We start from the raw sequence: 14,909 nt of genomic DNA on the forward strand, positions 1-14,909 counted from the left end.
ATTGTAACAATCAATCTACCTAATATTAACTATGTTTTGGAAATTAGGGATGATCAAAGTTTTTTGTGGTCTTTCTGGCCAAGATAAAAGAAGGGCTAAGTCAATTTCAATGCATATATCTATCTATCACTAGACTTGCCTTAATTGATTCGAATTTTTCAAGTTCTAAATCAGTCGTAAAATGCTAAGACTTGACGGGAGAGAAACCTGAGACTTGTATTGTGCTGTGGCTATCTCACAATGATTGAGGGATTCTTCAAAATCACGTCTGGTCACATACTCATATGGGACATTGATCATCTGGACCCTCCAAGAAGCATTAAAGAAAACCAGGCTGCAGCTGGAAAATGAAATTTGGATGGAAACTTGTAGCTTGATTGGTTCTTGATGATTTTGAATTGTCAACTAATCTCTATCCTTTTCTCTCTTTTTTATTTTTATTTTTTTGGGGTCCTATACTATAAAGAATTATAACATCCTACGACATCCCACAAGGGACTTGATAGTTTCACGCAACCTATTTCTATTGAGGGAACAACTAACTCATTAACAATCACTTATGAAGATAACTAGACATAATAAGCAATAAAAAATGTGTTTCTCTGACGGCTTTCCATTGAGCACTAGTTAACACATCCTCAAAAAAAATACACCTAAACCACTAACAATTATTACCTTCTCTTGCATTTATATATTTTTTCTATTTAATCTTGCATACCTTCTATTGTATTTATTTATTTTCTCTAATTAATCTTATATTTTTAAAAATATGACATTTGAAATATATCTTAACGAGTTCTCAATAGGTACCCATTAGACAGACACATAAAAAAATATACAATTTATTCCTAATAACAAATAATTATTTACTGCAAATTATATCAGATATATGTATATAGGCCAACTCCAAGTGGCATACCACCATCATTTTCCAAAGGTAATTCCAGATAGGGTCCTGGGCTCCATGTATATTCCACTTGCTCCATCGACAAAATAAAGAAGAAGTCATCTATTTGAGAACAATAAGCTTACTATTTTGCCGGTGGCCGGGTCTTGGACGTAACGTAGATATCTTAGGTACCCACCTGATTTTTGGGTTGATCAAAGCCATTTTAATACTCAACAAATCCTAAACACCAAAGCCTGCAGTCTTTTTTTTATTATTATTTTACATTGTTTAAACCCAGTGTATGTTTGTCAATTGTTATTGTCTTTTTTGCAGATGATTCCTGTATTTGTTTGCTTCTGAGGCTCAGGAGGGGGGGGGGGGCCTTTTCTCAGCAAACTTTCATAATTTTCATATTTAATGCTCAATGATTCATCCGAAATGAGGCCAAAAAAATTCAAAAATGATGAAATCATGTTTATTTCTGTTTTATGCATGGTATAGAACTACCTAGTCGTGCCATATGGCAGTATCATACTATCATAGTTGGGTGTCTTGAAATATACTTAGATTTGTAGGTTGGAAGTTTATATTAATAATAATTCGGTCTGTTCAAGGCACCCGTTAAGATATATTTTAGGTATTATATTTTTAAATATATAAGATTAATTATAAAAAAAGTAAATAAATACAAAAGAAGGTAGATGAATGTTAGGCGTGTTAATCAGACAGGGCACTTGTTAGAAAAATCCACAATAATTTTAGCCTCAGGTAAATAAAAGTTCGTTTGATTACAGATAAATCTGAACTCTAATTCTAATTAAATAAAAGCAACGTTGACTAATTAAAACCCATTATCGTTGTTGAATAATCATCAATACACTTTACTAATCATCTTACAATTCACTATCTAGCATCTACATTGCGGCACTCAATACACAAGATTTGTCAGGGAAATTTGTGTTCCCACGGTCAACAAGTTTTAACGATTCCTTGACAGCTATCAAATCACTAATTAACCACACTCTTAACTTAAACTTGTTCTACTAAAATACGGTACCAAGAACTAAAGTCATGTCTAGAACATGAATTATTCAGTCCTCAAAATTTGGCAACTTTCCCAACTGCAATTAGAAATTTTGCAGTGAAGATGAATGTTCAAGAAATTCAAGCTGGTGAGATTGCCTTTTCAGGGACAAGTCTCAAACTTGCCAAACCGCCCGTTTTCCTCCAACCATTCATTCGCTTTTGAAATACGTACCTAGTCTATCCAAAACATTGAGAGTAGCTTGACATTTCCTTCTTTTTTTTTTTTTTGTCTTTGTTAGGCAACAATAGTACGTAGCTTGGATAATGATAGAATTGGAATCTATGTATATGACTTTTTTCAACTGCATAATTGAAGAGATTTAGATAACACTATACTAATGATCAAATCAACATATGAATATTGGATGCTAAAGATTTCATTTCCAGTTCCTGATCAAGAAAAACTAGTCTAAAAGATTAGGCACTGGATGTCTAGTATGAAATTCAATTCTCTTTCGCCAAGCAAATCTGCAGATTAGTTGGATGCTACTTTTGCAGGTTCCAGTCTCATTATAAGTATAGGTATACTTTCATTTTCAATAGAAGTTTAGCCTTAATTAATGACTACATATTATTCTACATTAGCTCATTTTGAGGTCTATTGCCTGAAATTTGGCATGCCATCCTCCTTAGTTCATGTGTTACTCCGACAGATTTACTCAATTAAACAAGCATATGCACCTAACCATTATCAACCGCGAAATGAGTTCATATTCGTATCATATATGTGCAAAAATTGCATTTCCTCCTCCTCCTGTTCTTCTTGGACAAGCATACATAAAGTGCTGAAAAATCATTCAACAAAAATAGTTAGGTAATATCTCAAGCCAAAGCACAGCCAAGTATATATCCAGACAGGTCACATTCTATCAAGGGTTGTAAGCAACTGGCAGATAGACAAAATATGCAACTCCTTGGAAAGTTCATATAATTGATTATGAACCCAAGTAGGCTAAAGGGGACCGGGGGGGTTAGGACTCCTGTCCCATTATAGATTTATAATCTACACATGTTTAAGGATTTCCAGCCTTCACTGGGCATGCACTCCATTTCCCTCTGCTTATTCCTAATAGTCTAATACTTTTCCCTGATATTATTGCCTCTTAAGTACGAACTAATACATAATACCTGCACCATACACAATATTCTTAGTACAAATCATGCCAAGTGCTAATTAATTAGTAGTACGATTAATAACATGTAAGACATTAATCATATAATCTTATGACCCTTAATACAAACATCTAATCAACTTATTAATGCTTGCGTGTACTACTCAAATGGTCTGTAGTTAGCCTTTAATTTTCTGCTCGATTCTTCAAGACATTTATGTAATTCAAGAAGGGACGGAAGATTTTTGTTTTTTTGTTTTTGTTTATATTCCTCTTACGAGGATGTACAAGCTACATTTGAAAAGGATAATTCTTCCCATTTAGTCATTCTTGATTTTGATCTCCCACCATAAATATTCTTTGCGTGTATTATTGGGACTTATTGGTTATTGGTGCATGTTAAGCAATTAGTGGTATTATATATTCTTTAACGTCTAATTTTGTTACATAATAAAGTTTTACATGGAATTTGAAACTGAAAAATAAAGTGATGCAGCTACTCAGTATAACTCAATTTTTTTTTTGATAAATGGGAGATTTTGAACTCAGATTGTTCTATTTACAATCTCTCCTATCTTACCCTCAAGTACAACTCAAGTGTTATTTGACTATAAATACTTACCATTTCCTTCATATGATCACGGGAGTAATTTTGAGCTCCCTTGCTAGGTAAGATAAAAATGAAGGGTCAAAAACAATAATGTTAGGTTCCCATTCAAGCACAGAATAACTATATTTGTTCTCATTAAATGATAACACAGAGGTGGGATGACATAGTGGAGGTTTGCAAATAACTGCTTGACATAATTAGGTTGCTAGGAATGAGAGCATGAAACAAGCTCACAGAAAATAGACTTGCATCAGACAAACCAAGCCACAATTGATATCGAAATTCCTAATTATACCAAACCATGCAAAAAAGAGAAGCCCAAATTGATCTCTAATTCCTAATTCCACCCAATTCAACCTTCAAGAATTCTGTACCACTATGCTACAAAAGTACAAAGTCATCGTCTATTTTCAGGCTGGCATTGATCTCCCTGTGTCTGAGATCTCTTTAATTGCATTTCAAAGGGAAAAGGGCAAAAACAATAAATGAAAAAAAAAAACTTAACAGCTGGGTTAATTTCTAGACCAGGAAAACCAATTAATTATTACGTCTGCAATCATTCTCTTGATACTTATATTTATCCTGCTATGATATACTTCAAAGGGATAGTTATCATCATCTTACAAGGTGTCTGTATTTAGGCATACTTATATTACCAAGTGGCAGTGTCATCAACTTATCATATCGATTGGTTTCTTAATTTTATCAATTACTGATCAATTATCTGTAATATTCTACAAGCATTTTTTTTGTTTCTAATTTTGAAAGAAAGTATTCTACATTTGTCTTGACCTGACCAGATGCACACATATAACATCATTATTATGATATTATCCATCGTTTTCTCGGAAAAAAATGCTTCAAGGGAAATTTTTGGTGGACTTGTCATTTTTTTCAAGTTAAACTATTGAAACAGCCGATGATGGAACCGTAACTATGTAATCGTCCCGGAACGGTTTCATACATTTCAACAAAATGTAAATAAAGTATATATATATATATATATATAGATTATTAAAATTAATATACATCTTATGATCTGAACCTTGTAAAGTTCTATACATATATACATCTTACAATCCGAACTATACCAAGAACCTGAACCTTTCAGGAAGGGCTACTACTGCAGCAGTTCTTGCCTGAATTCGGTGATGATGATTTTTAAGGCCAAAATTTTTGTAATGAATCTTAATTCGATGAGAAAGAGAATGATTCTCCAAATCTGCGTACTGTACAAAGGATGAAGTCTTTTACGATATGTTAAGTTGAACTTGATGAAAGCTGCTGCATTCGAGTGATTAAAAATGCCCATCGACTGAGTCTATTTTTTATGATTTGACCTATAATAATCCAGGATTTAATGGTATCGCTATTGAATGCAATGGACTTCCGACTCCATGCTAGCGTCACCATTACAACTGAATTATGTGTTTGAAAAGGAGTTACGGGCCATAATTCGAACTATGTCACTTATAGTGGACAACTTTTCATGATGCATCCTAAGAAAATATCTGGTTTTACTGTTTAAAAAGCAAATATGTCTAGCAATATGTGGTCAACATTGATTTATCCTTCTTAGGTCCTGCCTTAGTTTTAAAAAAAAAAAAAAAGTTTATTATCTCACATCTCCTCATCTCCTACCTAGTGTTTCCATGAACAATTACAGAGGAAAGGATGACAATCATATTACTAATACGCAAGCTGATTAGGCCTTAATTTAGTAGCTAAAATTGAAACTCTAAAAATTAAAAATTATGAATTCAAGTCTTACGAAAAGTGAGTTTATCCTAACTAGCTATATGTTAATCTTTCTCTCACTATTTGTGAGTTATTCGTTATAATAGTTGTTTGGTTATAATCCGTATGTATTGATCCTGCCAACATGGATTTTCTGTAATCACGTCAAAGAAAATTGACAACAAAAAGATATTTATATATTGAAGATTATTAGGGTTAGGTTCCCATTAAGGGTTAGCTTCCTGATAAATTAGTTTGATCTACCATATTCTGTGATTTATAATATGATCAGATTACAACACTTTAAAAAAAAAATTCTGTAAGGAAAGGCACTTATATTAGTGAACTTATTGTCGTGTTTCATAGTTATCTTCTTCAAAATCTCTAATTAATGAGCCAAGTAAATTTATCAATAAGTCCACTCTAAACCGTTGAGTGGTAGTTAGGTTTCCTTTCCCATCTTCACACATTTTTTTCTTCTTCTTAATTAATTGAGCTCAGTTGCTATTCTCAGTCTACTTTACAATATCAAGTTTGCCATCAAATCCAACTGAAAAACACTTCTTTCCTAGCTTCCAAGAAAGAAAAAAATTTGTACAGCTTCTAGCTAGCTAGTATTGATCTAGGAGATCCTTTTCATAGATGACATAACAATTACTAACAACAGACTGTTTTAAACAAGCATGCTTATCTAGATACTAGAGCATCCATCACTTTCGCTATACTAGTAAAATGTACACTCTCATCTTAGCAAGCAGCATAATAGAATTGGACTTATTTCTTTCTTATTTCCTTTTTTTCCCCTTTTTCTGAATCCAATATGGGAAAAAAATTCGCTTTTCTGATTTCAATGGGGGATTTAGAAACTAAGATACTATCTCAAGCTTATCATGTTTGTTTGACCTTCCTCAACTGATCCAATCAGATTAGATCACCCATGTTTTCTCACAATCTTAGCTTACCCCAAATAAAAAAAATTTCTTACAGTTTCTCTTTTATCAGTATTTGGAAGGAGAAGAAGAAAGAGGGAATGATAAAACTAATCGCTTAAAGACGGGGGAGTACAACTTTTTTGTTCTTGACTGGTTTAATTTTTAAAGAGTTGCATGCTAAGGTTCATGTCACAATATTTGTCTTCAAAGTAATCCTGATAAATATAGTAAGTCATATTCAAAGTAATATTGATAAATATAGTAATCCATACGTGTGCGCATGCGTGTATATAATATATATGTGTGTGTATGCATGTATACATGCATGTATATGTATGTGCGTATATATATATATATATATATATAAAATAATAATAATTGAGTCGTCTTACCGCAAAATAATCTTTCAAATTTGTCAATTAGCATATGACAATGCTCATGGCCAGAAGATATTTTTGTGTCCAATGGCGAAATTGAGGCTTTACCGTCAAATTAATTTACATGATTCCTTTCGGCTGTCCGTCCAATGGCATCCCGCCATCTGTCACAACAATTCTGCTAAACTGTGGGTCCTTTGAAATTTAACTGTAATCACAGTGCTGTTAATGGAGAAACATTGGACAATAGCAACATTACAAAAATTGTGGCGGCCAAGGGATGAAGCAATTAAATCGGACAACTTGGCTACCAGTTTCTTTCTTTTTTCCCCCTTTTTTTTTATGTCCGTTCTGATTACAACTACTTTATACATCAGGCGTGTGAATTTGACCAATCCCTTTTCTTTTTTTCCATTTTCATTGTAAAAGAAACATCCTAGTTGGTTTGTGGCTTCTCCCGGGTACGTCAGAGCTATGTGCATTATTTGAAGTAGAAAAGGCAGGGAGTAAGTCCCGGAAATTCCAGCCTTGGCCCTTGACCCTTGACGACAAAAATAATAGGAGTACGACGTTGTTGGCGGTAGTATGGTGTGTCAAAACTCAAAGGCGAAGTTGAAGGCAATCTTTTTCTTTTTTTTTTTACGGAAACGTTAGAACTTGTATTGAAATCAAAGCAAGCTGTACAACTTGAGCAACACCCCATGCGGAGCTTTACAATTATGTCATTCGACACTGAGGACTTAGATATTCCTCATCTTGCACTAAAGTAGTAGCATACATGCTAATTCTTCTACCTAAACCATTACACTGATTGCCAGTCAAGCTAAATGAGCAATTCATAAACAAAGCTTTGAGCATGTGGATATCCTCTAGATGAGCAAAAAGTCTGATATCACGAGTCTTGTTTATTCTCAAAAGTCGCAGCATCTGAATGGATGAAACCAGCAAATTTACCTCTGGCCAAGGCAGTTGTCTTACCTTGACCAACGCTAACTTGATTGCTGTAGCGTAGTCCAGCAATGTGTCTCCTGAACTTCTGTCCGTCAAGGCCCATGCTGCATGCACATTAGTTCCTTGTTGAGCCACTACGCCTATACCTAATGGCTTCCCTTCGTTTGGATGACTGATGTCCACTGTAACGAGCATCATATTACTGTCTGCATTACCGTTCTGCTGCTCAATCTTAGATCACTCTTCCCAACTAATTTACGTTTTACTAGTCGAACCTTTCAACCTAAGCAAATATTCTACTGAAAAGTAAAATGCTGCATTAAATTTTGCCTCATTCCATTCCAGAGTGCGTTTTAGATTGGATGGATTCGCCAAGCTGGGCAGCTGCTACCAGTTGAGGTCCCAGTACAGCTTTCGTGAATTCAAGACAGAACGCAACTACGACAGGACTTGCCTATTAACAAATGCCTCACTCAAACATGAAGAAGCATCAAGTTTTGCTTATTCTACTGAATTAATAACCTCATGCATTACTTATTGCATTATTGCCTTTAGTCTGGCCAGTGCCTTGTCGCGTGTTTGTTGATTCTTTTTGATGTTTTTTTTTCCCCCATTTTTGTTTGATTGCTGAATTGGCTTTTAGTCTCAAATTGTCCTCAACCAGACAAGGGATTAATGCAAATAGTGACGTGAACGTTGGCACCAAAAAGAAAAGCCGTCTCCGTGCCCTGAATCCTAAATCTGAGTAGTCCATTTCATTACTTAACATCGGCTTAGAAATACACGTGAGTATCCAACAAATTGTCTTCATATCCACCAATTTTTTGAAGGATCACCTGTAGTACTTAAAAGCGACAATTAAGAGTATTTTGGCTTTAATTAAGCAAGAAAAGCATATACTATTATTTAATTTGCATACATTTCTCTTTTTTATTTTATTTTTTGGGAATATTATATGTCAAATCTCAACCGCTTAAAAACACTTTAGCTGTGTATTTCCCTTTCCGTAATACTTTTAAGCCCAAAATCTTTATTGTTTTTGACAAATCTTATATATCAATTGTTGGTCAAGAAGCATCAGGTGAGGAGTTCGACTCTTGGCCTGGTAAGTTGGGGTAGGGGAATAGGGGAGGGGGGAAGGTTTTTTTTTAAAAAAAAAAAAAAAAAAAACCCACTAGGTTAGGGCAAGTATTCATTTGAAGTTATGTATAACAAAACTAGGATGGTGCTATTCTTCTTGCGTTTGCAATTTAGCATTTTTGAAGTAATTAATACGTTACTATAATCTAAACTAGAAAACTATGGATGCAACGATATGGAGTCGAAAAGTTTGAATGACGACCCTTCAATTTCCAGCAAACCTACGGATTGATTGGGAAGCTTAATAAAAATTAAATTGCAACCTTTTTTTCTTTTTTTTTTAAAAAAAAGTGTAAATAGGAGGTTTTGAACCCACGAATGCACTGAAAATTAATTTACATGCATCTCGCTGTTAATGTTTAGATACATATTTTAACTACAGAAATTACTGGATACATTGTACTTAAACTAAAGAACTGAAAAAGAGTCCCGCTTTATTTCCTCTTTCAATTTACGTCTATCTTATGCATTGTGGCTCTCGGCTACGTTTACCTATCGATATTCTACCAACGTAATCTAAACAACAATAATATTCCATCAAACTGATACATTAACATTAGCAGGAGGATTAGGATTCACCAGAGGAAATTAATGGCACTGTTTTCTTCTTCTTTCCTTTTTTTTTTTTTTTTGGTTCCATTTTAGGGGGAGAAGAGGAAAATCTAATTAGCTACTATGAAATGTCAAACAATAATTGGTAATCACTGTTAAGAAAAATAAACAATCAATAGCCATCGTAACACTAACTTAGTCTAATAATCAAAGGTTGAGATATAAAAAATTACCAACAAAAGGCCATAAATAGTTAAATACTACTACTATTGTGTTAACTCCACGAGAGAAAAGGAGCAGAAGCATCACCATCATCACCGTTCATACAATTCCATCACTCAAACCAATTATTCTTGGTCACGAATTGACTAAAATCCCTATTTAACACAATGACCGCGTGACGGACACGTGAGGATCGTGTCAATTCTACGCGGCTGGCGCGGGCGGTAGAGTATGTATGCCAAGAGGCGTTTAGCGGACTAATAATACGTGACGTTATATACCACCATTCCAGTCTGTCACACGTGGAGCTTAGCCACTTGTTATCACTCCCCAGTCAGGCAACAGGGACTAGTATTTTCGCAGGATAGAGCAAAATGAAATCCGATTATCCCTTCCTTCGAACTTCAAACAACGCAGCCTTCTTTCATTATTGTCTCCTAATAGCATTCCTCCGCATAAAAGTGTGCCTCGTGTCCACAAGCATGGGTCGATTAGGTTTGCATCACCATCGCATCGCATTCAAAGATCTTTTTTCTATTTTTGTGGTTGCATTAGTGGATTCTATTCTACATCTAAAATTGCAAATTTAGTGAATGGCTCAGAATTTTAAAAAAAAAAAAGATGTTTTGTTTTTCTTAGAGATGTTGAATGCAGGATAGCGACAAATATGCATAATGAAAATCTCAAAATTGAATCAATATTATACGTCGTGCATCCCAACTTAAGCATGTGTAAACAAAAAATATATGTATGGAACTAGAAAATAAATGATTTAATGACTTATACAAGGTTTTTATAAAATATGGTGCAATATAAGTTTGTCGTGCTAAAAGAAAGTTGTTTATGAATAGTAACAAACGACATGACAAAGCATGTAAATATCCGGTTGTGTGAAGTAACCAAAACGTAGATGTAAATGGAAAGATTCGAATTTGAAATCTCTTACTTATCATTTCTCCCTCGAAATCATTCGAGCCATCCCTTCCCCTCACGTGATAGTGGTTAAGTGCACTAATCCTAAAATTTATGCACTTATGCATGTATTCGAGTTTTAGACTTATCTGTGGTGGAGTGTATCATGATTGTATGCGTTGTATTGCTATTTCGCTTTTTTTAAAAAAAAAATATCTTTTGTAAGTACCTATTGTAAAGAAAAAAAATAGTATTGTATTATCTAAAAACTCTTCAACAGTATTACTTATAACCTTTTAAAATATTTTAAAGACTAAACTATAATTTTCAAAATATTTTAAATGCTAAACTATAAAGTTTTCAGCAATTTCTAATATTGTTTTTATGGTGCTCAAGTAAATTGCGTTTTTCATAGGCATAAAGTGAAAATTTTCGCAATCAAACTTGATGCCTTAGCTTTGGACAAGAAATATAAATTATTGCCTAAAGCATGCTAGCAGCGAATTGGATGCAGTAAATTTAACTTATCATTTAACAATAATATCTTCTCTTAAATGTGATTGCTTATTAATATTTAGACCGTATTCAAACGTTAATACAACATTAAATCTTATACATTTTTTTTTTAAACCAACCTTCATCTGTTAAAGTTTAGCATTGAAGAATTTATCATTGTTACCTGTCGTAATCTGAATTACAGCAAAAAAACAGCAATTGATTAGTTCAATATTTCAGAAAATCTGTCACTGATCAACTCAAAACTCAAAAGATTACGGGCAATAGCCGGTGAATGTAATTAATCTATTTCTTGACCGGGTGCAGGTAATCACCCCATGGCCCATCCCATTATTATTAATTTTTTTTTCCTTTCAACTCCACTACAAGACTTTTGTTGATTAATTAAACCTTAATTCCAAATTGAACTCCAAAAGCCGGCAACTCTTGGAACCAACCCAAGGACTTAACTACCCAACCCAACCCCTTCCCAAAACCAATGTGGGATAACTAGCCTAAGGGGGAACCCTGTTACTAAGTGGGATACTACCACCCAAGAACCCAATTCAGGAGCTAGTTGTCTTCTTTTAACTCCAGTACAAGACTTTTGTTGATTAATTAAACCTTAATCCTAGATTGAATTCCAAAAGCCGGCAACTCTTGGAGCCAACCTAGGGACTTTTTTTTTTTTTTGTTCCAAACGATAGAAACTTGGCCCATCCCATTATTATTATTATTATTATTTTTTCCAAACGATAGAAACTATTGACTAGCTCTTTTGACTAGCTCATCCCATTATTGACTAGCTCTTTTGTCGAACCGGTCAATCCCGTCCCAGGTTAATCAATAATTAAAAAAATGAAAAATCAATGAACCACCTTCCTTCTTATCTTCCTCCAGCAATTTCCATATAAATAGGCCTCTGGCTGGCCATTCACTCCCTTCAATTCAGCCCTCAACAGAAATCGTTGTTTCTCTTAGACCTTTGCTTTCTTGGCTAATTACAGGTCTGCCACTCCCGGTTATGATAGCCGCCGGAATCCGGGAATCTGAGAGCGTCTTCTCCTCTCCAGCTCTCGGCTTCCCCCGCGTCCGTTTCTTCCGCTACCGCCGCCTGAGGTAACCCAACTTTCCGACCAATACACCAGCTTTACATATATTAAATAATTATACATACATATACACGTATCTATTCCGAGTTCGAATATCTTGTTGAGATGCCTTCTCCAGCGAAGAGTAATCATCGGAAAGGAACGGGGGAGAAGAATAGGAAGGGAAAATTGGCGGAGAAAGCGCAATCGTTTCACGCCGGGAGTATTTCAGCTGGAAAAGTTGGACAGATGTCGTTGTTGCAGAGGCCAAGAACGGTGCCGGACTTGCTGTCCGGTAAGGAAGTTGTCCAGAAGAGCTCTTCGTATGAGGAAGTGTCCCGGCCTCTGAAGCTCACGAAGCTTCTCCTCAACGTGACGATTCAGAGGAGCCTGGGACCCGTTCAGGTGGTGATGTCGCCGGAATCAACGGTGGAGGAGCTCATTGCGGCGGCTCTCCGGCAGTACTCCAAGGAAGGCCGACGTCCGATTCTGGCAGCCAATGAACCTTCCGGATTCGATCTTCATTACTCTCAGTTTAGCTTAGAAAGTAAGTGAAAAATCCCAACCGTCCGAATTTTTTTTTTTTAACTCAACCAAATACTCACCATTTAATTTACGACGGAGGGGCGTTTTCCAGAGCATACACGTGTCAGGTAATTATTGGCCGGGTGTACTGACATTCCTTCGGTGTCCCGCAGGTTTGAATAGGGACGAGAAGCTGATGGCATTGGGGTCAAGGAATTTCTTTCTGTGCCCCAAAAAGTGCGGCGCCACGGAAAGTGACGGTGCTGTAACGGCGTCGTCTTCGAGCTGTAAGGGGCAAGCTGAACGGGCTACTCCTAAGTTTGGGCTGCCTTGGCTCAAGTTTATGGAATTTATGCTGTGAAATCAAATGTCACAGAGCCTTTTTTTTAGTAGTTAGTTAGGGCCCTCTAGCTTTGTGTTGTTGTTCCAATTTGAAACTGGTGAAAATTTAGGCGTAAAATTTGTGTGTAAATTTATAGTTGAATTGGGAAGAGGGCACTCTTTAATATCTGAGGTCCTCAGCAATTAGCATGATTTTCCAGCTTCGAGAAACGAGCAACAAAATTATTATTATGTAAATATGTCTTCTCTTGATCTTTTTCAAGTTATTCAAATAGCGTGTAGCTTCTCTAAACGTTGCAATTAACAAGTCATATATAGATTCTTACAAGTTACAATATGAAACTAAAATAAGTTACGAAATGGAGAGGACAAGACCCTATTCCTTCGACAACTCACTTGCCTGGTCATTTCTTCATTCATGCTTTTTCCAGTATCAATTGCTAAGAAGCTACCACACTTTGTGCTAGCAGCCTAGCACAGGGGGGTTCACAGCTTATGCCACGCGGAAGTACCAAATAAGTTAAACTACCTCTTTAATTGCTTTTGCACCAGGTGTACTTGGGATATATCCCAATATGTTATACGCGGATGGAGCCATTCAAAGAGGTGATTTGCGTACATGAACTTGTTATTAGTCTATAGGATAATCCTCTTCTTCCCAGAAAGAGAGAGGGGTCAGTGCGATTGAGACGGTTCAATTCAATTGTTGTCCTTTTTACATTATTTAGTGCATAGTTATATTACATTATTGTATTCCGAGTAAATAGAGTAAATTTTATATGCACTGTTAGTGTATACAATATCACTGTCGGCACGTTGAGGGGACAGGAGACCCGCATAGCAGGCCAGAAATTTGAAATAAGTTGATAATATTTTCGACAATAATGGATTGGGCCTAGTGCTCATCGCTATCCTCGTCATTCAAACTAGAGACGTGTACGAGCGGCTAGTGGCCTTCGGCCAGGTGGCAAAAGAGTACAGCGTCCCATGTGATCCTAATTCAAATTTTGCTTATGTGTCATTTATCCAATCATAATAGTGTATATAAGATTAATCCATATAAATAAAATATTTGACATATATTTAATGCAATGTTACGATGTATTTATACATAAAAAATTTAAACATGTACAATGACGGAATAAAATCGCACAAAACACAACTGTATTGAGTCCTTATCCCTCTTTCTACTTTACTCATTTACAAAATTACAATCTGGTCCAACAATTTTATAGACCGACGGACGACAGCTTCTAATTTTTGCTATGTTCGTGAGTTAAACAAAACGATCTAGTGTAATGAAGAACATTCATCCTCTCTCGTCCAATTCCTGTACTTAATACAAGTTCTAAGTTACTAAGTTGCGAAAGTGCTAAACAAATGAACACTCTTTCCAAGATTGGAGAAATACTTATTCATGCATGAATGCAAAAGCAAAAAATTAGTACTTGGGAAAAAAATGGATTTTCCTCGTATTTTCTGCAAAGTTGAATGGTAGCAAGTAGCAACGATTCATTTGATATATACTAGCAAAAAAAATCACATGTAAATGATGCCAGTCATTTTTTTTTTCCAATAATAGAAAGGAAGAAATTTTTAAACCTAACCTTCAACCCAACTCAAAAGGCAATTGCTCACTTTCAAGTTGGACCAAGGGAAAATGATGCCAGTCATTTGATGCGTTGTTTTTGGTACTTCAATTCTAAGAATACTCTCCGCCCGGAATTTCGTCCGCTGGATTCCGAGGCAGGCAGCAGGCCGCTGGGAAGTTTGACATCTTTAAAGCCCAAATTTTGTTAGTAAACCTAAGGTTAATGCTAGTAGGGGGTCCAAGTCGCAGTGGGCTCCCAAGTTTTGAAATTTTTTTGTTAGTCCCTAGGAAATATTTAAAATTTTTATCGAAAGTTCTCTTATTCTATCTGGATTTTGATAAAAT

General features: G+C 35.4%; 1 protein-coding gene across 2 annotated transcripts; it reads left to right on the top strand.

Moving 5' to 3' along the window:
- The first annotated feature begins 11,950 nt into the window (after positions 1–11,950).
- LOC113749992 (uncharacterized protein At4g22758) lies at positions 11,951–13,245 on the top strand. Of its 2 annotated transcripts, XM_027293999.1 has the most exons (3): positions 11,951–12,134; positions 12,246–12,653; positions 12,805–13,230. In XM_027293999.1, the coding sequence occupies exons 2-3, from the start codon at positions 12,356–12,358 to the stop codon at positions 12,990–12,992; spliced, it is 486 nt and encodes a 161-aa protein (XP_027149800.1). In that variant the 5' UTR covers positions 11,951–12,134; positions 12,246–12,355; the 3' UTR covers positions 12,993–13,230. The 2 variants fall into 2 exon arrangements, with proteins under 2 accessions (XP_027149800.1, XP_027149728.1); XM_027293927.1 differs by having other exon boundaries at positions 11,951–12,653; positions 12,805–13,245.
- Positions 13,246–14,909: the final 1,664 nt, after the last annotated feature.

This window comes from Coffea eugenioides, chromosome 1 (assembly GCF_003713205.1).
Source record: "Coffea eugenioides isolate CCC68of chromosome 1, Ceug_1.0, whole genome shotgun sequence".
Taxonomy (NCBI): Eukaryota; Viridiplantae; Streptophyta; class Magnoliopsida; order Gentianales; family Rubiaceae; genus Coffea; species Coffea eugenioides.

Coding starts and splice junctions, on each gene's coding strand:
- LOC113749992 (XM_027293927.1), top strand. CDS start 12,233: ATGCCTTCTCCAGCGAAGAGTAATCATCGGAAAGGAACGGGGGAGAAG. Junction 12,654..12,804: donor CTCTCAGTTTAGCTTAGAAA/GTAAGTGAAAAA, acceptor GGTGTCCCGCAG/GTTTGAATAGGGACGAGAAG.